This window comes from Nomascus leucogenys, chromosome 6 (assembly GCF_006542625.1).
Source record: "Nomascus leucogenys isolate Asia chromosome 6, Asia_NLE_v1, whole genome shotgun sequence".
Taxonomy (NCBI): Eukaryota; Metazoa; Chordata; class Mammalia; order Primates; family Hylobatidae; genus Nomascus; species Nomascus leucogenys.
The window spans coordinates 88,146,539-88,166,906 of NC_044386.1; the positions used below are offsets into that span (position 1 = coordinate 88,146,539).

At 50.6% G+C, this 20,368-nt stretch overlaps 1 protein-coding gene across 1 annotated transcript in view; it reads right to left on the reverse strand.

The window, feature by feature from the left end:
* The window catches only part of ANP32A (acidic nuclear phosphoprotein 32 family member A), a 41,956-nt gene extending 22,382 nt beyond the window's left edge, over nucleotides 1–19,574 (reverse strand). Inside the window, exon 1 of the mRNA XM_003267149.3 lies at nucleotides 19,370–19,574. Within this exon, the coding sequence (XP_003267197.1) occupies nucleotides 19,370–19,423 (54 nt within the window). The 5' untranslated portion in view covers nucleotides 19,424–19,574. The remainder of the gene's footprint in view (nucleotides 1–19,369) is intronic.
* Nucleotides 19,575–20,368: the final 794 nt, after the last annotated feature.

The window sequence follows — 20,368 nt, forward strand, 5'->3', positions numbered from 1 at the left end:
TATTCTGCATGCAACTGGTGATAGGATAGTGGGTTTCACAGGCAATGCAAGAAGAATTGCTCGGACCACAGGAAAGTAGTTAAGACCTGAGATCTGGCCATAAGCCTAAGAGTTACCTTGCTCTGCCTTAAAGGAAGAAGAAAAAAAAAAAAGCAAAGGAAAAAAGTGAAGGAGAAGAAGCTTTAATCAGGACTGTGCTTGCCCCATGTTTCCAGGTAGAAATGGGCCTAATCTACACCCCGGACATCTCCTATGGGAGAATGTTTTGATTATGGGGGTTTGGACACATGAGAAGTAGTCGGAAAATCTGGCTTGGTTCCAGGCTTTACTGCTTACAAACTGTGTGGCTTTGGGCAAGACTTCACTGAGACTCAGTTTCTTCACCTGTAAAATGGGATGAATCCCTACCAATCCCACCTGTCTCCATGGGACCCAATGAGATCATGGATAAGCCAGGCTGTCCTAGAGGTCACTATGATAAATTTTACAAGCATGTTTCTTACCCAAGACTTTGCACCCCAGAAAGCAGAGGTGAGGTATTATGCAACTGATTCCCCCACACTACCTTGCACTTAGCTTTCAATAAATGTTTGCAGAACTGAAAAGCATTAAAAATAACCCGGAAAATGTTCTGCCATTTTTTTCCTTCCTATTAAACTGTAGCACTTTGCCAGAATGCTCCAGAACAGTCTCTCTTCACTGTAATCCTTCACTTTGGAGGAAGAACCAACTGAGTCACACCAGAGGTGTGTGCTCAGAGGATGAACTCTGAGGAATGGGGACAGGAACAAGGCCTGACTCCTCTGGGGAAGGCTCCTTGCTCTCTGTGGCCCCCAACCTTTCTCAAACATCCTGAGAGGGCCAGGCCAGGCCACCAATGGAAGGGACTGCAGATTACCCTAGCACAAGGTCAGGATCTCCTGGAAAAATCCATCAAAGTCTGAGAAATACAATATTCACAACATTCCACTTCAGACTAAGGAGTCTCAATCTGGTCCAACTGCCTCACCATACAGATAGGGAGGCTAACGCACAGGTCAGTGGAATCGCTGGTTCAAGGTCACCTCTTTTTTTTTCCTTTTTAATTTTTTGACTAACACATTCATTCTCATGGTTTTAAAACCAAAATATATAAGATATACAGTTAACTCTCCCTCCTATCTTATCCTCTGTCTGCCCAGTCAACTATACCACCTGCTAAGCATCTCTCTAGAACATTCACACACATACAAGCAAATTCAGAATCTTATTTCTTCTCTCTTTTATTAAAAATCTACCATACTATACTAATCATTGCCTTGCCTTTTTTTCATGCAGTTTGTGTAATAGAGTACATAAAAACCCTCTTCGTTTCTTATTTGCAACTACATAGTGTGTCATCATTTTTCTTAACCAGTCTCTTATTGATGAGTATCTGGGTTGCTTCCAATCTTTTGCGTAATAAATACTTTTGTAATATCAATAAACTTGGGCATGTCAGTTTGCATTCACCTAGCTTATTGATAAGAGCTGGAATCAGATCCCATTTCTGACCTACAGGGTGGCAGTCATAGAGCCTCAGAGTCCTATTATCTTATTTATTTATTTGAGACGGAATTTTCTTCTTGTCGCCCGGGCTGGAGTGCAGTGACGCCATCTCGGCTCAGCGCAACTTCCACCTCCCAGGTTCAAGTGATTCTCCTGCCTCGGCCTCCCAAGTAGCTGGGATTACAGGTATGTGCCATCATGCCTGGCTAATAGTTTATATTTTTGGTAGAGATGGGGTTTCACCATGTTGGTCAGGCTGGTCTTGCACTCCTGACCTCAGGTGATCCACCCACCTTGGCCTCCCAAAGTGCTGGAATTACAGACGTGAGCCATTGTGCCCAGCCCAGAGTCCTGTTATCTAATGTCTAAGTTACTTAACCTCCATTCATTCAATACACGCTCCTCAGAACTACTAAATCCCAGGCACTACACCAGGTGCTGAGGGTAAATGATAAAGGTGTCTTTGACTTCTGCTCCCAAAGTGTCCAGCCTGGGAGGGACAAACAGAAGGGAACATTCCAACACACAAGGGCCGCTCAGTGTGCCCTGGAAGCCATCTGACCTTTGTAGGCCAATCTCTGTCAGGAAATGGGTGGCCATACCTACACCTCAGAGGTGTTTTAAAAGGTCAAAAAGATAATGCTTGCCAAGTACCTAGCAAGCAAGGACCACACAAAGCTCATGGTAGATACTCAATAAGGGGTAAGCCTCCTCTTATCCCAGAATGGGTCTTAGTGATGGCAGGAGCAAGGTGTTCCAGGCAAAGGCACTGCATTGCCATGCCTGTTCCACAATGAGCAATTCTCTTTTCTTAGAGGAGTCTGGAATACACTGCTACTTATTTTTTAAAGCAGCACTTAAGCCCCTAATTATGTCTTAGCCTACTTTTCTTGGAAAGCCATTTGCCTTTCTCCCACATTCCAGACCCTCTTCGGTACCTCTGAGGCACCTGGGTATGCTTCTCACCTGCATGCACAAGCCCTGGTGTTTGATGGAGTGTCAGAGCCACAGGGGAAACCCAGACACATTTCTTAAGACCCTGGCACAGAAAGGTACAGGCAGGCATATGGAAAGTCGCTTTTACTAGGATATCCCTGAAAGTATTAAATAATAAATAGAAAAAAAAGGACAAAAATCATTAAATCCCACACATATTGTTTGGTTTTATGTGCTCTATTTCACAAACTTTTTTTTTTTTTTTTTTTTTGAGACGGAGTCTTGCTCTGTTGCCAGGCTGGAGTGCAGTGGCATAACCTTGGCTCACTGCAACCTCCGCCTCCCAGGTTCAAGGGATTCTCCTGCCTCAGCCTCCTGAGTAGCTGGGATTACAGGCGTGTGCCACCAAGCCCAGTTAATTTTTGTATTTTTAGTAGACATGGGGTTTCACCATGTTGGCCAGGATGGTCTTGATCTCCTGACCTCATGATCCGCCCACCTCGGCCTCCCAAAGTCCTGGATTACAGGCGTGAGCCACTGCACCTGGCCCACAATAAAACATTTTTAAAAATCAGAACTTTTGGCATAATCTATTTCACTTTCGTAGGAAAATAAATGTAGCAGATTTCAAGAGAAAGTAAAGTCAAGTCAAGAGTCTAGGGTATTTCCATATTATCACCAAAGTTGCCGGGAGAAGGTGAGGGAGTCAAAGCTAAGATTCCAGGTTAGATGACCTGGTTTTGTACCAAGCACAGCTCCTCAGTACTACCTGACCTTAGGTTGATTACTTAACCTTTCTTGGTTCCCTCACTGGCACAGTGAGCATAATTCCATTCATCCAGCAACATTTCTGTATAGATTAAAGAGTAAATATGGTGCCTGGCACATTGGGATGAACAAACAGTTAAAAACAAACAAAACACATTTTTAAAAAGATATTACTTTTTCTATTTAGTACAAAAATGAAAATCTAGTGTCTTCCCTTGTTTTCTGAGATGGAGTCTCGCTCTGTGGCCAGGCTGGAGTGTAGTGGCGCAATCTCGGTTCACTGCAACCTCTGACTCCCGGGTTCCACTGATTCTCCTGCCTCAGCCTCCTGAGTAGCTGGGATTACAGGCGCCCACCATCACACCCAGTTAATTTTTGTCTTTTTGTAGAGACGGTGTTTCACCATGTTGGCCAGGATGGTCTCGATCTCCTGGCCTCATGATCCACCTGCCTCAACCTCCCAACATGCTGAGATTGCAGGCGTGAGCCACTGCACGTGGCCATGTCTTCCTTTTAGAAGCTCCAAGAAAAACATTAGGCATGAAATTATCCAGCCCTCATAATACTGGAAAACTGTTTTCCTAACAGGCTAATTAATAAAGTCTTACTTCAACCAGAAGCTCCTTTCAAATTGATGTAGGATGCCTGCTTCTAGATGAAACTATTGGCCAATTATGGCTCAGCCTGGTCCTTGGGAGAGGTGGGGTCTGCTGATGTATTTGTGACCTCTGATTTAACTGTCGGCTTCTCTCTCCCTAAAATAAACCCTGGGGGCCCTCTGAGTCCTGCTTCACCATCTCTGGTTGGAGGCATCGGTAGGGTCTGTCCAGCCTCCATTCAAACGCATCTAACCCCCTAAACCAGGTCCAGATGGAATCCAGAAATTACTAATGGGGGTCCTCCAAGAAACACTGCTGTTTCAGAAACACCAATGGAAATTCCACTCTGACAGACAGTGACAGCAGCTGGTGGTACAAAATTGGGCAGTGTCTCTGCCTAGGCAGGAAAAACACCAGCTCCAGGTAGTCAGCCTTTGCCTTACCTGGAGGGCTGATCAACCTTTACAAATGTGTTTAAAACTTCTACCCCCTCCCCACACCCAGCCATGAGAAAATAAATTTATTATTTTTAATAAATGCAATTTGGAAGTCTAAATCTTTCAAAGGGCTGAGTCTTGAGGATAATAAAACACATTCTGGGATGAAAAGGCAGAGGGCTAGAGCCCAAGGCTGGTGTGAGCAGAGCAGTGGCCAGCTATTATACTTGTCCTTCTTGGGTATAATTTCATCTTTCCCATGAATCGCTCCATGAATTCACACCTTAAGCTCACTGGGCCTTAGCTTGTTTATTGGGAAGAGGACTTCCAGAGGTACTTCTAAATCTGATATCCTAAGTTCCAGCTCATGGGGTCAGAAGTCCAGTGTAAGGCACTTGAGTGCTCAAATGCCACCTCCTCAGAGAGGCCTTCCTGGACCACCCATCTCCTTTAACACAGCTCTATGGGTCTTCGTGGCACTCATCACACCAGCAGCCATGCGTTTGCTTGATGGCTTACTACTGACCATCTCCCTCAGCGGAACAGAAGCCCCACAAGGGCAGCACAGGTGATGTGCCTGTCTAGTTCCTAGAACAGAACCAAGTACAGAGTTGGCATTCATCAATGTGTGTGGAATGAATGAATGAATGAGTTAGCCAAGCCAAGGGTCAACCAGAAAGACAGGGATTCCAATCTTGCACCTTCGCTTGCTATCTGGGCGCCTCTGGGTAAGCCACATAACCCCTCCACAGTATTGTGTATTTGCAGAAACCACCCCCGTAACTCTGGTTAACATCAGACGGTAGTGGCCAAGTGCTGCTCACCATCAGGCACATTTGCGGCGGTAATAAGCCTCCTGGGGCTAATAAGCCATTTGCTCGATACAAGTCTGGTTTCTGGTACAGTGGGCGCCTCTCAGACCAAGATCCACATCTTGCTGGAGTCTATGGCCACTGGTCAATCTCAGAGGCACATTCTCACTCCCACATCCAACCTTGCCGCTCCTGATGATGACCACACTGGCCGCTGGAACTGAAGGAAGACTCCTGAGTGCCTACACATGCCAACTGCCTGCCCTGAATGAAGTACCCTTTTGGCTGTAAGAGGGCAGTCAGCATTCCATTTCCGCTCCCACTACTCCCACCCCAAAGAGCAACCCTGGAGGGCTCTCCTCTAGGAGAAGCTTTCCCAGACTCGCAGACCACACCTAAATGCACAGACACACCAGTACTTTTAACCAAGACACAGAAAGGCATGTCTGCAACAGAGCCATAAACTAGACAAGGGCTAAAAAGAACAGAACTGCTCATTATGGCTTCAGGCCAACCTCTGCAGATAGGCTTCATCAGGCCTACCAGAGAGAGCTGAAAACTTCACAAAGTACATGACTGCCCAGTCTTCAGAGGCCACAACCAGGGTACACCCAAATCTTCATGGAGAAAGGAAGACGTGCAGAAGTGGAAGGAATGCCTGGGTGGCTGTGAAGGCCAGTTCCTGGCCCTCCATATGGAACAGGCCCCTGTGCCAGAACAGACAGGCTACTCCCACTGGCAGCCAGGCGAGATGCTGGAGAACCACATCTGCCATCATCACAGAGCTCTTCTATGTCCCCAGCTGCAGGAGAGTCACACTGGGCTCTGTACACCCTCAATGCTGCCCTCTGGCAGGGGGTATGGACATATAAAGGAGCACTGACCAGACAGAGAGAAAGCCACAGATGCACACCTAAGCGAGTGCTATTGGACTTAGCTGAGAGGCGAACGCTGCTGCGTGCCCTGGAAGTCCCCAGAACTTTTACCTTTATGTCACCTGGGTGGACACAATTTGCTCCCTTTCTTCCAGTGAGTTGAGGAGGGCTTCCCAGAAAAGAAGACCTCTCAGGAGCTGTATGAATGAAAGATAAAGGAGTGGGAGAGGCTGGCCCAGAGTTCTGCAGCCAGAAGGGGAGTTTAGAGGCAAGAAGGCTAGGGTCACAGAACAACTGCCACAGAAAAGGTGAGCCAGGGCGAAAGCCCCCACCCCAGAAGAGGCCTGGGGGCAGGGGATGCCTGCAACTTGGCTGGTATCCCTCCTGCCTCACCTCCACAAAAAACTGGGGGGAGTCTCTCCTTTGCCCAGAGCCTCCCTGCCCCTCCTCTCCACTGCTTCAACAGCTCCAGGCGAGGCCTTCTCCTGGGGCAGGCTGAGACAGCTCTTCTCAGACTTGCTCCCACCCCAGCAAGCACCTTCTGGAGAGGGGCTGACTCCACCCCACCCCCACCGCTGACCAAACAGCTCGTTCAAGCCCTGACGGGTAGAATTTAACCCTTCAGGGTCCGTCTACAACACATAGCTGGCATAAACAATATTTCTTTCGGTCCTAACAAGCAGCTCTGGGAAGCAGGTTATTCACCATTTCACAGATGTGGCAACTGAGGCTCAGTGAGGTGACCTGCCAACATCCTCAGGCTCAGCAGTTCTCAAGCACTACTGCCCACTGTACCTGATTGCCTGGTCGCGCCTAGGGCCCTTTACAAAAGGTCCACGGCCTCTCAAGAGCTGGACATGAAAGATGGGCCGAGTCCAGTCTTGATCAGTAACGCCCACTTGACACTCCCAGGAGCAGCATCCTGATACATGTAAATGAAAAATTCCAAGTGTGATGAGCAGAAGGTGGTTGTGTGAACAATCCCATGGTGGTGGGGATGTGGGGGGCAGGTCAAGGAGCGGATCCCTGTACCCCAGCAGATTAAATCCTGCATCCTTCTTTCCTATTTCCTGATTTCTCTGCTCCATTTTCCTCTAGTTTCCACTTAGTTACTTCTTCCTACCTGCTGTGAAGCTCTGCACCCTGCTCCATGGGGTGGTTCCCAACGGTGCTTTAGAGTCCCCTTTAGAGCTTTCTAAAAATACACAGACTGGGGCACCACCCTCAGAGACTGACTCAGTTCAGGCAGAGCCTGGGTATTGCTTCAGATGCTCCCCTGGCAGTTCTGATCCACAGCTGGGGTTGAATCTGCTTTACTAACCACACACCTTCTTCCCTGCAGTGTATGTGCTATGCTCCATCACCCCAGCTCCACCACAGGAGCCAGGCACCACCATCCTCTATAAACACGCTCTTCTCCCCTACCCAGCCCAGGATAGAAGGACTGGATTCAAGAAATTAAATTTGCTACAAAAATACTTACATAGCATTTATACAGCTCCCTGTCTCACTCTGGATGCTGGGCACACAGGTCATGTCAGTGGACTCTCCTCACCTGTCCATTCAGTTACACCACTTAGGCCTGCCCATGAAGCCAATGGCTAAGGTGAGAGTTGGTTACATAAAGTGAAGATGTGTCCCTCCTCCAGATGCATGGTCCCTGAAGAAATCTGAAAGTAATTCCTCTAAATTTAGAATGACAGGCCCTTGCCTCCACCCTATCACCCCCTGCACACACACATGCATACACACATAGTTCTCACGAATTCTACAGGAAGCAGCAGAATTCAGAAACCCAGCACTGGGCGCTGCTGGCTGCAGAGTCCCAGCACAACTTTGCTGAAATCTCTCAGCAAAGAGACTCTGCGGGCCTCTCTCTTTCAAGCTTCACTGTGCACCTCTGTCTCTGCCCTTCCAGCCCACAATCCTGCCTCTCACTTGTTCCCCACTCCAAGATAACTAGGAGAAAGCCACCTTCCCACCCACCCTGATCTATGGCTGATGGAATCCTTATTGTAGCTGCTTCTTGGCCTCTCAGGACACGGGCAGAGAGAACCTGGAGGTTTACCTCTGTGGGAACCCAGGGGTGACTGGAGGGGACTTGCGTGGATCTGTCCACACAGCCTAAATGAAGAGCACCAAGCTGACACACAGCAGTGGAGCCTCGATTAACGAAGGATCTCGGGCAAGCTAGCTTATTATATTAAAGGGGGACTGTGAATGTCCCCCACCCCTACTCATCACACACTGGGGCTGGAGAGATCTTAACAAGCAGTGTCTGGGAAGGTATGAGCATTTCTTTTACAGAGTGAACTTTAGTAACTGAATTTAAAATAAAACAAGCAATTAATTAGAACAGTAGTCTTTTATGTGGACTGCCCAAGACAATCCACTGGGATGCAAGAATTTCAGGACTTTTTAGATTTTTAAACGTATCCTTTTTAATTTATATTTTTGGCGTTACATTTTATAATGCACATATTTATAGGTAGTGAATGTGAATAATCCATAACTGCAAGGTAGACATATTGGGGGGCTCAGGTTCAAATTGTTTACTGATAAGGGATGTGATAATGAGAAAAACGTGATGACCAGCAACCTGAGACTTATGCATCACCCACCCAGAGGCAACTCCATCAGAAACTCACACCAGTGGGGGTGGGGGTGCGGATGTGAAGGTGTGTGCTTCCTTTCAGTGTCTTTGTGCTTGATGTACCAACCGGTAGGTGATGAAAGTGACAAGAAAGTGTAAGTACCGCAGATCCTTCACTCCATCAGTACTTCTAGAATGCTTACCATGTGCCAGGCACAGTGTAGAGCTCTGAAGACCACAATGATGAGCAAAAGCAAGTCCCTCAAATCGTGTAGTGCACCCACTAGGCAAGGCGACAGAGATGCTAATTAAACACTCATAATCTGGAATATGTAGTTACAAACTGAAGCACTCCGAGGGAAAAGTTCTGTAAGAGTTTTCTGGCAAAAGAACTAGATCTAAACCTGAGGGAGGAGGCTGGAGACAGTAAAGATGACTAGATGCTAACTGGATACAGTGGCAATCTCAGTGTGGTGCAGGTTTGCAGGAATGAGAGGCAGCCAGGGAGGCCCAGAGAGAGTGGGGCAAGGGAACAGATGATGGGAAGTGGCCAGACCATGCAGCACCTTGTTGGTCTTATTAAAGATTTGGGACTTTATCCTAGGAACAATGGTGAATTTTAAGTATGGGGTGACATGGTTACATGTGTGTTTTGATAAAATCATTCTAGTCGAAGGTCACAGCATGGCTTCAAGAAGACTAGACTATGATACAGGGAGATCAGTGGCAAGCAACAGAGCATGTTTTAAACAGACAAGACTTGTGATGATGATGGATGGAAAGAGGATCGTGAGTGTGTGTGTGTGGGCAGTGGGGGGCAATGGACAGAGGACACGGGTTCCCTTTGGACTTAAGAGTAGGGCACTTTTGGAGCACCCAGGTGGAGACATCAGGTGGGTCTCGAGCTTACTCAAGCGGTAAACTTGAAACCTCAGAGAGCAGCACGCAGTACCTGCAGCTGTCAGTGAGGGAGGACAAATTTCCAATTGGAGGGAATACAGGATAAGAATGCCCAGCGCCCAAGTTTGAATAAGTCAGTACTTCATGGCTAAACAGGAGAGCAACAGGACACCAGAAATAGAGGAGTGACTAGAGCCGTAGAAGATATACCAGAGAAAGGGAGAGCCAAGGGGGGAACATCTATCGTAAAGTCAAGAATGCTGAATCCCAGCAGGGCGCAGTGGCTCAGGCCTGTAATCCCAGCACTTTGAGAGGCCAAGGCAGGCGGATCACTTGAGGTCAGAAGTTCGAGACCAGCCTAGCCAACATGGTGAAACCCCTTCTCTACTAAAAATAAAAAAATTATCTGGGCGTGGTGGTGGGCACCTGTAATCCCAGCTACTCGGGAGGCTGAGGCACGAGAATCGCTTGAACCCAGGAGGTGGAGGTTGCAGTGAGCTGAGATCACGCCACTGCGCACTCCAACCTGGGCCACAGAGCGAGACTCTGTCTGAAAAAAAAAAAAAGAATGCTGAATCCCGCCACCGAGACATCAGGCAAGATAAGAAATGAAGGCTGTTGGGATTCTCAGCACTGTTCAGGAAGCAAACCAGACTTCATGGGGTGGAGTAAGAGAGGTGACAGGATGGAGAAGATAGTCAGACAATTCAGAAAGTTTAGGGAGTAGGGAGAAGAGGGGGATGGGCAGTAACTACAGCACAACACAGGATCAATGAGAGTCTTTGCTTTAAGATGGGAGAAGCATCCCTAGCTGGAGAAGAATCCAAAGGACAGGAGTGGCTAGGTGCCCAGGAGGAACAAGAGAACTGAGGGAGGGGTGGACAAGACAAGAAGACCACTGAACTGGGAGGGATTAAGGCAGGTTCAGCCTCACAACTGCTTAAGAAACCAGGAGGTTTCCATTTTCTGTGAAGAGGACGTCCTGGCTGGGAGGGAAGGGGTGGGGAGGCCTGAAATAGTTGCTGAGGGCAGTAAGAAAAAGAGTTGCCCAGAAAAGGGACGAGTCACTTACCCTCAGTAGAAACTACCTAGAGTCCAATGTCAGGACTGTTGTGAATTCCTAGCGGGAAAAAGTAACTTCTGGTAAGTTTGAATCTCTAGCTTCTAAACCTCTTTTCCCATTGAAAGAAATGTCACTTTCGTATGTAATGTGTCTGTGAATAACGTAAGTTGGGTTTTTTTGAGACCAAGTTTCGCTCTTGTTGCCCAGGCTGGAGTGCAGTGGCACGATATCGGCTCACACTGCAACCTCCGTCTCCCAGGTTCAAGCGATTCTCCTACCTCAGCTTCCAGAGTAGCTGGAATTACAGGCACCCGCCACCACACCCAGCTGATTTGTTTTGTTTTGTTTTGTTTTTTTTGTATTTTTAGTAGAGACAAGGCCAGACTGTTCTTGAACTCCCGGCCTCAGGTGATCTGCCCATCTTGGCCTCCCAAAGTGCTGGAAGTACAGGTGTGAGCCACTGCACCCGGCCCTAAGTTTTATTTTGTTTTTTTTTTTAGTGAATGCCAGTTACGGTATTCTAGCTATGGTGTTCTAATGGCAACAACAGCTCACATTTCTTGAGAGCTTACTGTGTGCCAGACAGTGTGGCAGGCACTATTACAACCTCATTTTGCAGAGACAAAAAGGGAAGGTGCGCTGAGAGGGGCGTGCCCAAGTGCCACAGTTGGAAGTAGGGGAGGGAGGACATACCCCCACGCAGTTTATGGGGGGAAACCGGGTGCACTGTCCTCTCTCCACAATCTTCCCTGACCCAGCATGCAAAGTGTGCAATGCACTGAAGGATGGGGCCCTGGGTGACAAGAGTGTGGAGAAGGGGCTGGGGGAACATGCCTGATGGGGGGCCACTGGCACCAGGAATGTTGGAAGGCACCCGTCTGGGGTAGGAGCCTAGGATTGAGTCCTTATGCTGAGAAGGTTGGAGGGGAGAGGAGCAAGACATAAGGAGAGCAGCTGGAGAAGATGGGATGGACTGGTTTAAAACAGAAGTCATGATTGACTCTCAGTGGAGAGGCCTCACAAAGTTACCAAGGGCATCCTCTCATTCCCCCAAACCAAACTACAAGTATTGAGTATAAAGAAACCTTAATATTCATCTTTTAATGGCTTTCAAACATTAACAAATAATGAAACTAATTTGTAGGTCCAAGCCAGTCAGTTTTCTTTTTAATGAATAAAAGTATTTTACATGTAGTAAGGGAGGAGCATGGTGTCGGTTTTTCACAAAACACAGGAACATACCGGGTACATACTGGGTAGTGGTATAAAATGTATTTCTTACTATTAGGAGCAGAAAGTTCGAAAGCCACTGATCTAATTCAACACTCCCATTTTAGAATTTCAGAATGGAGAAAACAGAGGCTCAAAGAAGCTAAACAACTTGTCCAACTTAGTTAATAGCAAAGCTGAGGAGAGCATCCAAGTCTTTAATAGTTCTCTGGTAATTTCCTCACCAAACCAGAATCTCCAAATGTAAATACCTCTGGGAAAAACAGCGCCGACTTTAATCCACACTAGAGTAAATAATAGTGGAGTAGTAAGTAAGCTGGTCTTTTAGATCTGCTGCCTGGAGCAAGTTTTGGTAAAGGAAACAGTAGCTGAATGAATTCAGGGGACAGCTGTGGAGCTAAAACAAAATAAATCTGAGAGAAAGCACTGGGTTGCAGGGTGTGGCCCAGCAGGCCCAGGACAGGGCTTGGTGTGGTAGAATAAAGGGACTTTTATCTTTTTTAGAGTCTGTACATCATCAGGACAACTAGTTCTAGACAAGGAGGCTGCTTCCATGTCTGAGAAGGTGGCTCAGGGCCATGGTGCTTTGCTCATCTAGTTTCCACAAATTTTATTACATGAGAAGTTCTGAATAACAGATGCCTTCACAAATCTCTGTCCCTGCCAGACTCCATCTCTTTAATGAAAACATCATTGTTGGGTATTTATCATTTGTTGTATAATTCTATTTCAAAGCAATAGAAGATTCAGAGTCAGGTCCATGTTTCTCTGCTTGAAGGCAGTGGTGCTGGGGGACTGGGAGAGGGTAGTTCCTAGGAGACCAGAGAACTAGTTAGAGCAAGGGATGGACTGCCAAAACAAAGAAGAGAGATGCTGGTGGCAAACATTTCTAAAGGAATGCCTCTCTAGACACCAGAGCTATGAGCCTCCTCTTAAACTAAGTTAGAATTCAGGACAGACAATTGGGCCACGTTCACTGGGCCAGGGCCCAATCACCAACAAGCTCCCTGCTCCTTTCCTAAGTGACTGCAACAAAATAGAGAAGGCATGAGATGTCTGAAGAGTATCCTACACAATTTCCAGGAAGTTTTTTATTGCAATGTGATGTAATTAATTTGGACCCAAGCTCTGGGATGGCCAGCTCTGAAAGCTCAAGCAGATGTCTTTCCAATGGTATTGAAGAAGGGGGCCAGTCACGCTGGCTCACACCTGTAATCCCAGCGCTTTGGGAACCCAAGGTGGGCAGATCACTCGAGTCCAGGAGTTTGAGACCAGCCTGGGCAACACGGCAAAACCCCATCTCTACAAAAATTATAAAATAAATAAATAAAAAAGGAAACAAATCTCATACTGCTACAGAGAAAGAAAAAAAAAAAGAAAGATGGCCAACTGTGTAATTCTAGAGTAAGCCACCTTGAGAGGCTGGTGGTGCAGCAGCAGCACGAGAGAGGGAACTGGGGCTGTGGTTTGCTGTCACAACACAGGCTGCTGTTACGGGGACTAGGATTTGTCCTCTTGAATTTATCTCCTCCTTCCCTTGACCTGGCCAATTTTATAACCATTCCTTCCGTGCATTAGCTCAGGCACAAGACGCTAGAGGGAAAAACTTCTGAAACTCAACGCCACTGTGCTGCTGGTTCATTCCCCAGGAAACATGCGTGGTAGAAAAGCAGCAGGCCAAAAACTAGAAATTCCAGGATTATCTGTCATTTTCAAAGATCTGGGCTCTGAAAGGCTGATGTCAGCCACTGGGTGCACAGCTGGCACACCTTTGGTTCAAGCCTCAAAGCTCTAACTGTTCCAACCCCAAGTTCTTTCTATCTCTGAGATGACATCTAGAACCTAAGAGTGACCATTCAACTACAAGACACACAGAAGGCTTTGACATGCTCTGAGTACACAACGAAGAATTTCGGTTGGCTATACAGTACTCTAGACGAGAAGTGCTTCATACTAAACCAGTTACAAGGATAATTTCTCTTCCTATGGAGGTTCCTGGGTTGAGGCTGATTTCCACTAGGTGCCAATTACTTAAAGGGCACAGAACACATAAAAGGACTTAAAAAGACCCCGAGAGTATCACCCAAATATATGGCTTGCCATTTGCTTAAACAAAGCAAAAACCAGATCCCAGGGGCCCACCCTCCAATCTACTGAACCACCTTTTCAGCAAACCTCTTCTGCAAAGGGTGCAGATAGTAAACTTTATCAAGAGCCAAAATTAAGAACACTACATAATGACTTTTATAACGAGAAAAATCTAACACATTTCCACAATTCTTTTGTTGATAAAGTTCAGAATATATTGAGTACAATTTTTTTTTGTAATGAGATCTGCTAACAAGACAAGTGGATTTCTTATTTTTTAGGGGAATAACATTTCATGTCATTGGGATTCAAAGAGTGTTCCATACCATCAAATTGACTGCAACGTTTATATGTGCAAATAATTCTTAGCTTATGACTGTACAAAAATTGGGAGCTCAGTTATAGTTTGGTGATCGCTGTGGTACTCCTGTAATTGGGGTGGAGCCCAGGAATCTGCATTTTACATGCCTCTCGCGTGATTCTGGTAATGGGCCATGGACCCAATGGACTATCCACTCCTCGGAATCTCTGTCCACCAAAGGGGCCTGTAGTTTGGCAGTGCGAGAACCCGGCTGTGCCACACCAGTTGCTCAACCTCTCCAAAAATCAGATGATTCATCCTCACAACAGGGATGGCATTGCACTGCTTGGCCTACCCTTAAAGAGTTGCTGGGATGATTAAGTGAGATGATCCATGAGGTGCTATGAGTATACTATGTCCCAGATACTAAAGACATGCCAATTATGTTGAGTTTTTTTGGCTGAAGATGCAGACTGCCTGAGCAGCTCCTGCTTGTCTTCTCCTTACTCAAAATGTGTCCCCCAGCACCTTAAAGGCCAGATCCACTTCAACCTAACCCACTGTGATGTGCTAAAGCAAACTCAGTGCATGGCCTCATAAAATGATAATCCAGAGCCCCTGGTCCTGAACCTCCTGGCCCTCTAATATCTTGAACCAGGATGCTATCCACTCTTCATTTCAGCATCTTCAATAATAGAAAACTCATTTTCTATTATGTTTTCAATAACAGAAAACTCATTTTCTATTTCTTTCTAAGGTGGCACCACTCCAAAGCTGGAGAAAAAAAAGCTCTTCCTTATAGTATCTTAAGAAAAAAGGGTGTTTCAAAGGAGGCAGTACAGTGTAGAGGTTGAGTATGCAGACTGGCTGAGTTTGAATCCTGGTTCTGCCACTCACTGGTCACATGATAACCCCTGTATGCCTCAATTTCCATATGCACAATGATGATAATAATAATACCTACCTCATAGTGCTGTTGTGGGGACTAAATTAGTTGGTACATGTAATCCACTTAAGAAATGTGCCAGACACAGCGTGGTTGCTATGTAAGCATTAGCTAATATTGTTATTATCCTAAACCATGGAGGAGCTCAAAGTAATGCCTGGAAGCACCCTGATATGTCTCCGCGACTAACACTGTCACACAGACAGTATATACTGAGGGCCATATCAAACCAGTTTTGTCATCATTTACTGATTAAATGGTATTATTCCATTTTACAGGTGAAGAAACCAAGCTTCAAAAAGATAGGTTAAGCTCACCAACCCAAGATCACAAGGGCAGGTAAATGTATCCTACCTCCTTGTGGCAGGGGGAATTCAAACCCAGGTCTGTGTAATTCCTAAGCCCATCTTCATCATGGAGCCCCCCAGACTCGAAACTACTATCAGCAGCAGAACTCAACTGACTATGACCACAGGGGAACTCAGGCTCAATTCTCTGCCTGCGAGTTCCTGGTTGGCTTGCATAAACTGTAGTTAATATCATGATACTTGAACCCAATTAGGCAGTAAGTCAGCCTGGAAAACATCATGCGATGTATTCCAAAGGTCAAAGTAAAAGCTGGCTTCCAAGGCAGCCTCTGCTGGACGCTGCCATGAAAGTTAGTCTCTGCACAGATACCAGAGTTCAGCTCGTGAGGTGCTTAACCAGCACCTATATCGGCTTTTTTAAATTCTCAGAGACGCCAGCATCGGAGGACCCGACGCGACGAATTGCCTGGCTCCTAAGTCAACATCCAGAGAAAGGCGGTTTACTTTTTTCAAAAGCAAACCTTCATCCCTCTCTTTCGCTTTAGGATCTCATTACTATTGTAGCTGCCTTCCCCCAGGCAAAAATAAAAGGGGGAAGGAGCAGGTTAAGACCGCGGAGGAGGGTTCCCCTAGCCTGCTGGGCACTGCAACATCCACCTGAAACACGGAGCTCGACCTACCTTCCCGGAGAGCCCAGCCCGGGAGGGCGTTTCCCCAACGGATCGACAACTCTTCCCTCCCGGGGAACAGGCTGCTGTCCTTGGCTTCAGTCAGGACCACTAGTGTCGCCTGCGCGACACCCCTCACCCCCGCCAAAAGAACCTCATGTTTAATGTTCCCCTTACTCTATCACTTCCGCCGAAAGAGCAAACACCAGAGCAATCGGTTAGTCCTTAAGGCCACATTTAACTACGTCTGAGCGCCTGCAGGAGGAGCGGCGAAACCCCGAAGAGGAGGGCGGGGGAGGCAGGGAGCGCGTGGGGGGGCACTTGCACAGAGGATCGTCGTCCTCCCGGCGCCGCGGCCGCCGTGACGCTCCAGCACAGCCTCAGGCCGTTGGCGCGGGGCGGAAACCCCCATCGGGGCTCATAGCACAACTGGGGGTCCCCAAAGCCGGCTCCCCCTGCCTCCTCCGCGCGGGAGGCCGTCGGGGTGATGGCGCAAGACTCCGCTCCCCCCGCCCCCCACAGCGACAACAGCCACGGTGACAAAATGGCAGCCCGGCGCCCGGCAGTCGTGCCACTGGCGCGCAGGGCCCTGGCGGTGGCTCCCGCCCCCCAGTAACGCCTCGGCGCCCTTCAGGATCAGCCCCGGGTGGGCTTAGCCGTTAAAAAAATAAATAAATAAAAATAAATAAAACACCTGGAACTCGAAACCAGCCTAGAAAGCCGCAAGGCCGGCCCCGCGCGTACTGCACCCCCGCCGCCCGCCTGCCCGCGCCCCGCGCCACATGGAGCCCGGAGCCCGCATTCCGAGCCCCGCGCCCCGCGCCGGGGAGGAGGGGCGGGGCGTGCGGCGCGAGCCCCGGGAAACATGGCTGCTCGTCCTATTTCGGCGTCGCGGCATGGCCACCAGTTCCCGGAGCCCAGTTGGGAGAGGTGCCGAAGGTGGGTGTGTGGGGGGCCCGGGGACAGCGCGGCGGGGAGGGGCGCAGGGGACGCGCTCCGGGAGCCATTTGTCTTAAGAACGTTTAAAAAAATACAGTTCCTCCTCCCCCACCCCTTTTGTCCCTCTTTCGCTAGCTTTCTCCCCCTCCCCCGCAAATGTGCAGAAAGTGCCCCCTCCTCCGCCACCCGCGCCCCACCCCGCCTCCAGGCAGGGGGCAGGCGTGTGGGCCGCGAGGCTGGGAGGCGAGGGGGCGAAGCGTGAGAAATCGCTCCCAGTACGGCGCGGTGCGCTCCCCTCCCCAACACACACACACACACACACACTCGGGGAAGTTTAAAGAGCCGGTTCGACCCGCTTTCCTGCTCGCTCCCGGGGGGCCGGCAGCGTTGGTCGGGTTCGCCAGGCCAGCCGCACCCCCGCACCCACCCGCGGCGACCCCGGCTCCGCGCTTGGCGCCCTTCCCCCTCAGCGCAGGGGGCTTCCGGAAAGTACGCGGGAAGACGGCGGCCCCGGCCCCCTCCCCCATCACCACACCCAGCCCCCAAACGCTAGGCGCCGTGTCCCGGCCGGGACGAAAGCGGCCGGAGAGAGGTAAGCCGCCGGCAAATAGTGCGCGGAAACTCCGGCCTCCACCGGCGGCGCCCCCTCCTCTCCCGCGGCCGCCCTCTCCCCGCCCTGCGCGCCATAAGGCACTCGCACGTCTCCAGTCCACAGCTGCGTTAAGGCGGGGAGGGGGTAGACAAAAAGGATCTTGTTTTCAAAAGTCTCACTCAGGTTTGGGGGAGGAACTGGGGAAAAGAGGAAGCGAGGCCTGCCTTCGCCGGGATTCGGGTTTAACGGGCTAGAGGGGCGACAGGCCAGCGCACGGTGCTGCCCAAACTCCCAACTCCGTGGAGCTCGGGCCACCGAGACTGGGGGCGTCCTCCCGCCAGCGCGTCCCCGGTCCCCCCGAGGGGCCAAGAGGGGAGTTGGCCGGGGTCTCCGCCCCAGAGCCGCCAACTCGCCGAAAACAGGTTTGAAAGCGAGAGGGAGGCAAAAATAAAAACCAGCGTTCTAGTCACCCACCCTCACCTTCCCCCTCCTCAGGGGTAGGCTTTCGCTCGAGCCTCGCGATTCCCACCCGTGTAAGTTTCCTCCGGCCGTGCTCCCGCCGCTGCCCAATCAATAACGGCGGCTAGCGGGCAAACTCCCATCCTAGAGCTGCGTGTTTGCCATGCCCGCATAAACGTGGACCCAGCCAGTACCCACCACGGGCGCTAGCTCAGGGCAGCTCGCGTCCTGACAAAGTTTCCCGTGCCCATTTATTAAGCAGGCGCCGAATGGCTGCCGACGAGCCCAGCCCTGAGAAAGACGCGCCGGGGGTTTGAGCTGGGGGGCACCAGGGCCCAAAGGCTGGCATCTTGGGGAAGCCGGAAGAAGCTGGGGCGAGGGGGCACCGGGACGTAGCCTTTGGGCAACTTGCACCAGCGATCGCTGGAGGCAGGGAGGCGCGGGGATTATCTGTGCCTTAGCACGTTCGAAAATCCCTCCCCCTCCTTCTAATTTATCCTCCCTTCGGAAGGAAAGGAAGAAACATCAGCATCTGGCCCGAAGGTGGGGTGGAAAGAGTGAGGGAGAAAGAGGAGGAGAGGAAGGGAGGCAGAGAAAGGGAGGGAGGGAGAGAAAGGGCGCGTTCACGAACACTACAAAGTTACAAATATGGCTCCCCCGTCTCTCGCCTCATCACTGCAAAGAAATGAAGACGCACTTTAAACTCCAGCCATTCCCAACTCCGCTGCAGCCCCCTCCCCACGCGCTCTCCCCGGGGGCCTCGGCCCACATTTATCAGAAACTAAACTGGACTCGCGAAGCCCCAAACTTATTGTGTGTGCGAGCGAGCGAGCGAGAGAAAGGGAGGGGGGAGGCGCGGGAGGGGGGCGGAAGGGGGGATACATTTATAAAATGTAAAACCCCCTTTTTTGTTGTTAAATCCAGGAGGCAGCCCCTCTTCTCCTCCTCCCTCGTTAATCTTCCCCCCAGACGGAGTCACGGGAGCAGCGATCTCCGAGGGTGATTTCGCCTCATTCTCTCCGACCCAAACGCGTGCGCCCGCCGGCCCCCGATGGGTGCACACTCGCACGCACACTCTCGCACCCACACTCGCACACGCGGGAGCACACGCACAGGTAGTCACACACCAAGGGCAGCGGCGGCGGCAGCCGGAACATGCTCGGATGGCATTGCAACCCCCCAGCCTTGCCAATTCGCTTGCAGTCCGACCCCCAAACCCGCACCTCCCGGGCGCCCCCCCAAAAAAAGTGCCTCCCCCCAGCGCGCACACACACACACACACAAAGTAGGAGAATGGACCGACAGAGATATTTTTGGCAAATGCTCACATCAGAGGGCGTCCTGTTCCGCAGCTCTAAATGAATCCGTCTGCCCATCTCCATCTCTCGCGCTCTCTCTCTGCAGAGGCTCCCGCGCCGGCGGAATTCAATCAATAAACCCCGAACCCACGGCCGCGCGTTTTAGGACTTTGAAGGCTCAACCAGCTCCGCTCGGTTCTCGAGCCCCCAGCACCCGCGGCGCACACTAACCTGATCGCCGTGGAGGCGGGATATGCGGCCCCGCGGACGAGCGGCAGCGGCCCGAGCCAATCGCTGCCGAGGGTCTCCGGGCAACAGCCAATGGCAGCGGCGGCGGGGGGGGGAAGGGACCAATGGGCGGGCTGCGCAGCCGGCCAGGGAGGCTCGGCCATTTGGTTGTGGTACCGGAGACGGACCCCTTTAGATTTCGGGGCGGCTGAGGAGCGCGGCGGCTGCTGTGTGGCTGAGTGAGGGGGGTGGGCGGAATGGCGGGGGAAGGGAAGGTGACTGTGCTTCGAGGGCCGAGCCGCCCGGCCGTGCCAGCTAGCCGCCGCCTCAGCGTTCGGCCGGGGGCGGGGCCGCAGGTGCGTTCTGCGAGGGGGAGGGGCGCGGCCGGAGGGGTCGGGTCGGGGTCCTCGCCCGGCCAAGGGCTTCGCGGGGCTGCGCGACGGGGTTGCGGAAGGAGGCGGGCGGCTTGAGGTCCGGGGACCGCGGGCTGCCCAGCGGGAGGGCAGATGAAAGGCCTGGAAGGAGGAGAGGGGTCAGGGTGCAATGCGGGGAGGGGCTTGTCGGGTCCCGGGTCCGGCGGCTTGAGCTGGGGAGCGTGGCTACTCCCGTCACCCCCGCCGCGGCTGCCCAGCCCGCGCGCCCCTTCCCCTCCGGCCTCGTCCCCATCAGGCCGCCGCCATCGCCACCCTCGTATACATAAGTCCGTAAAAGCAAGATGTTTCCACTGTTGGATGACTTACCGCGCGGTCTCGACCCTTCCCACGAAGAGGCTTTTCAGTTTGCTGTCATATTAGGTCAGCT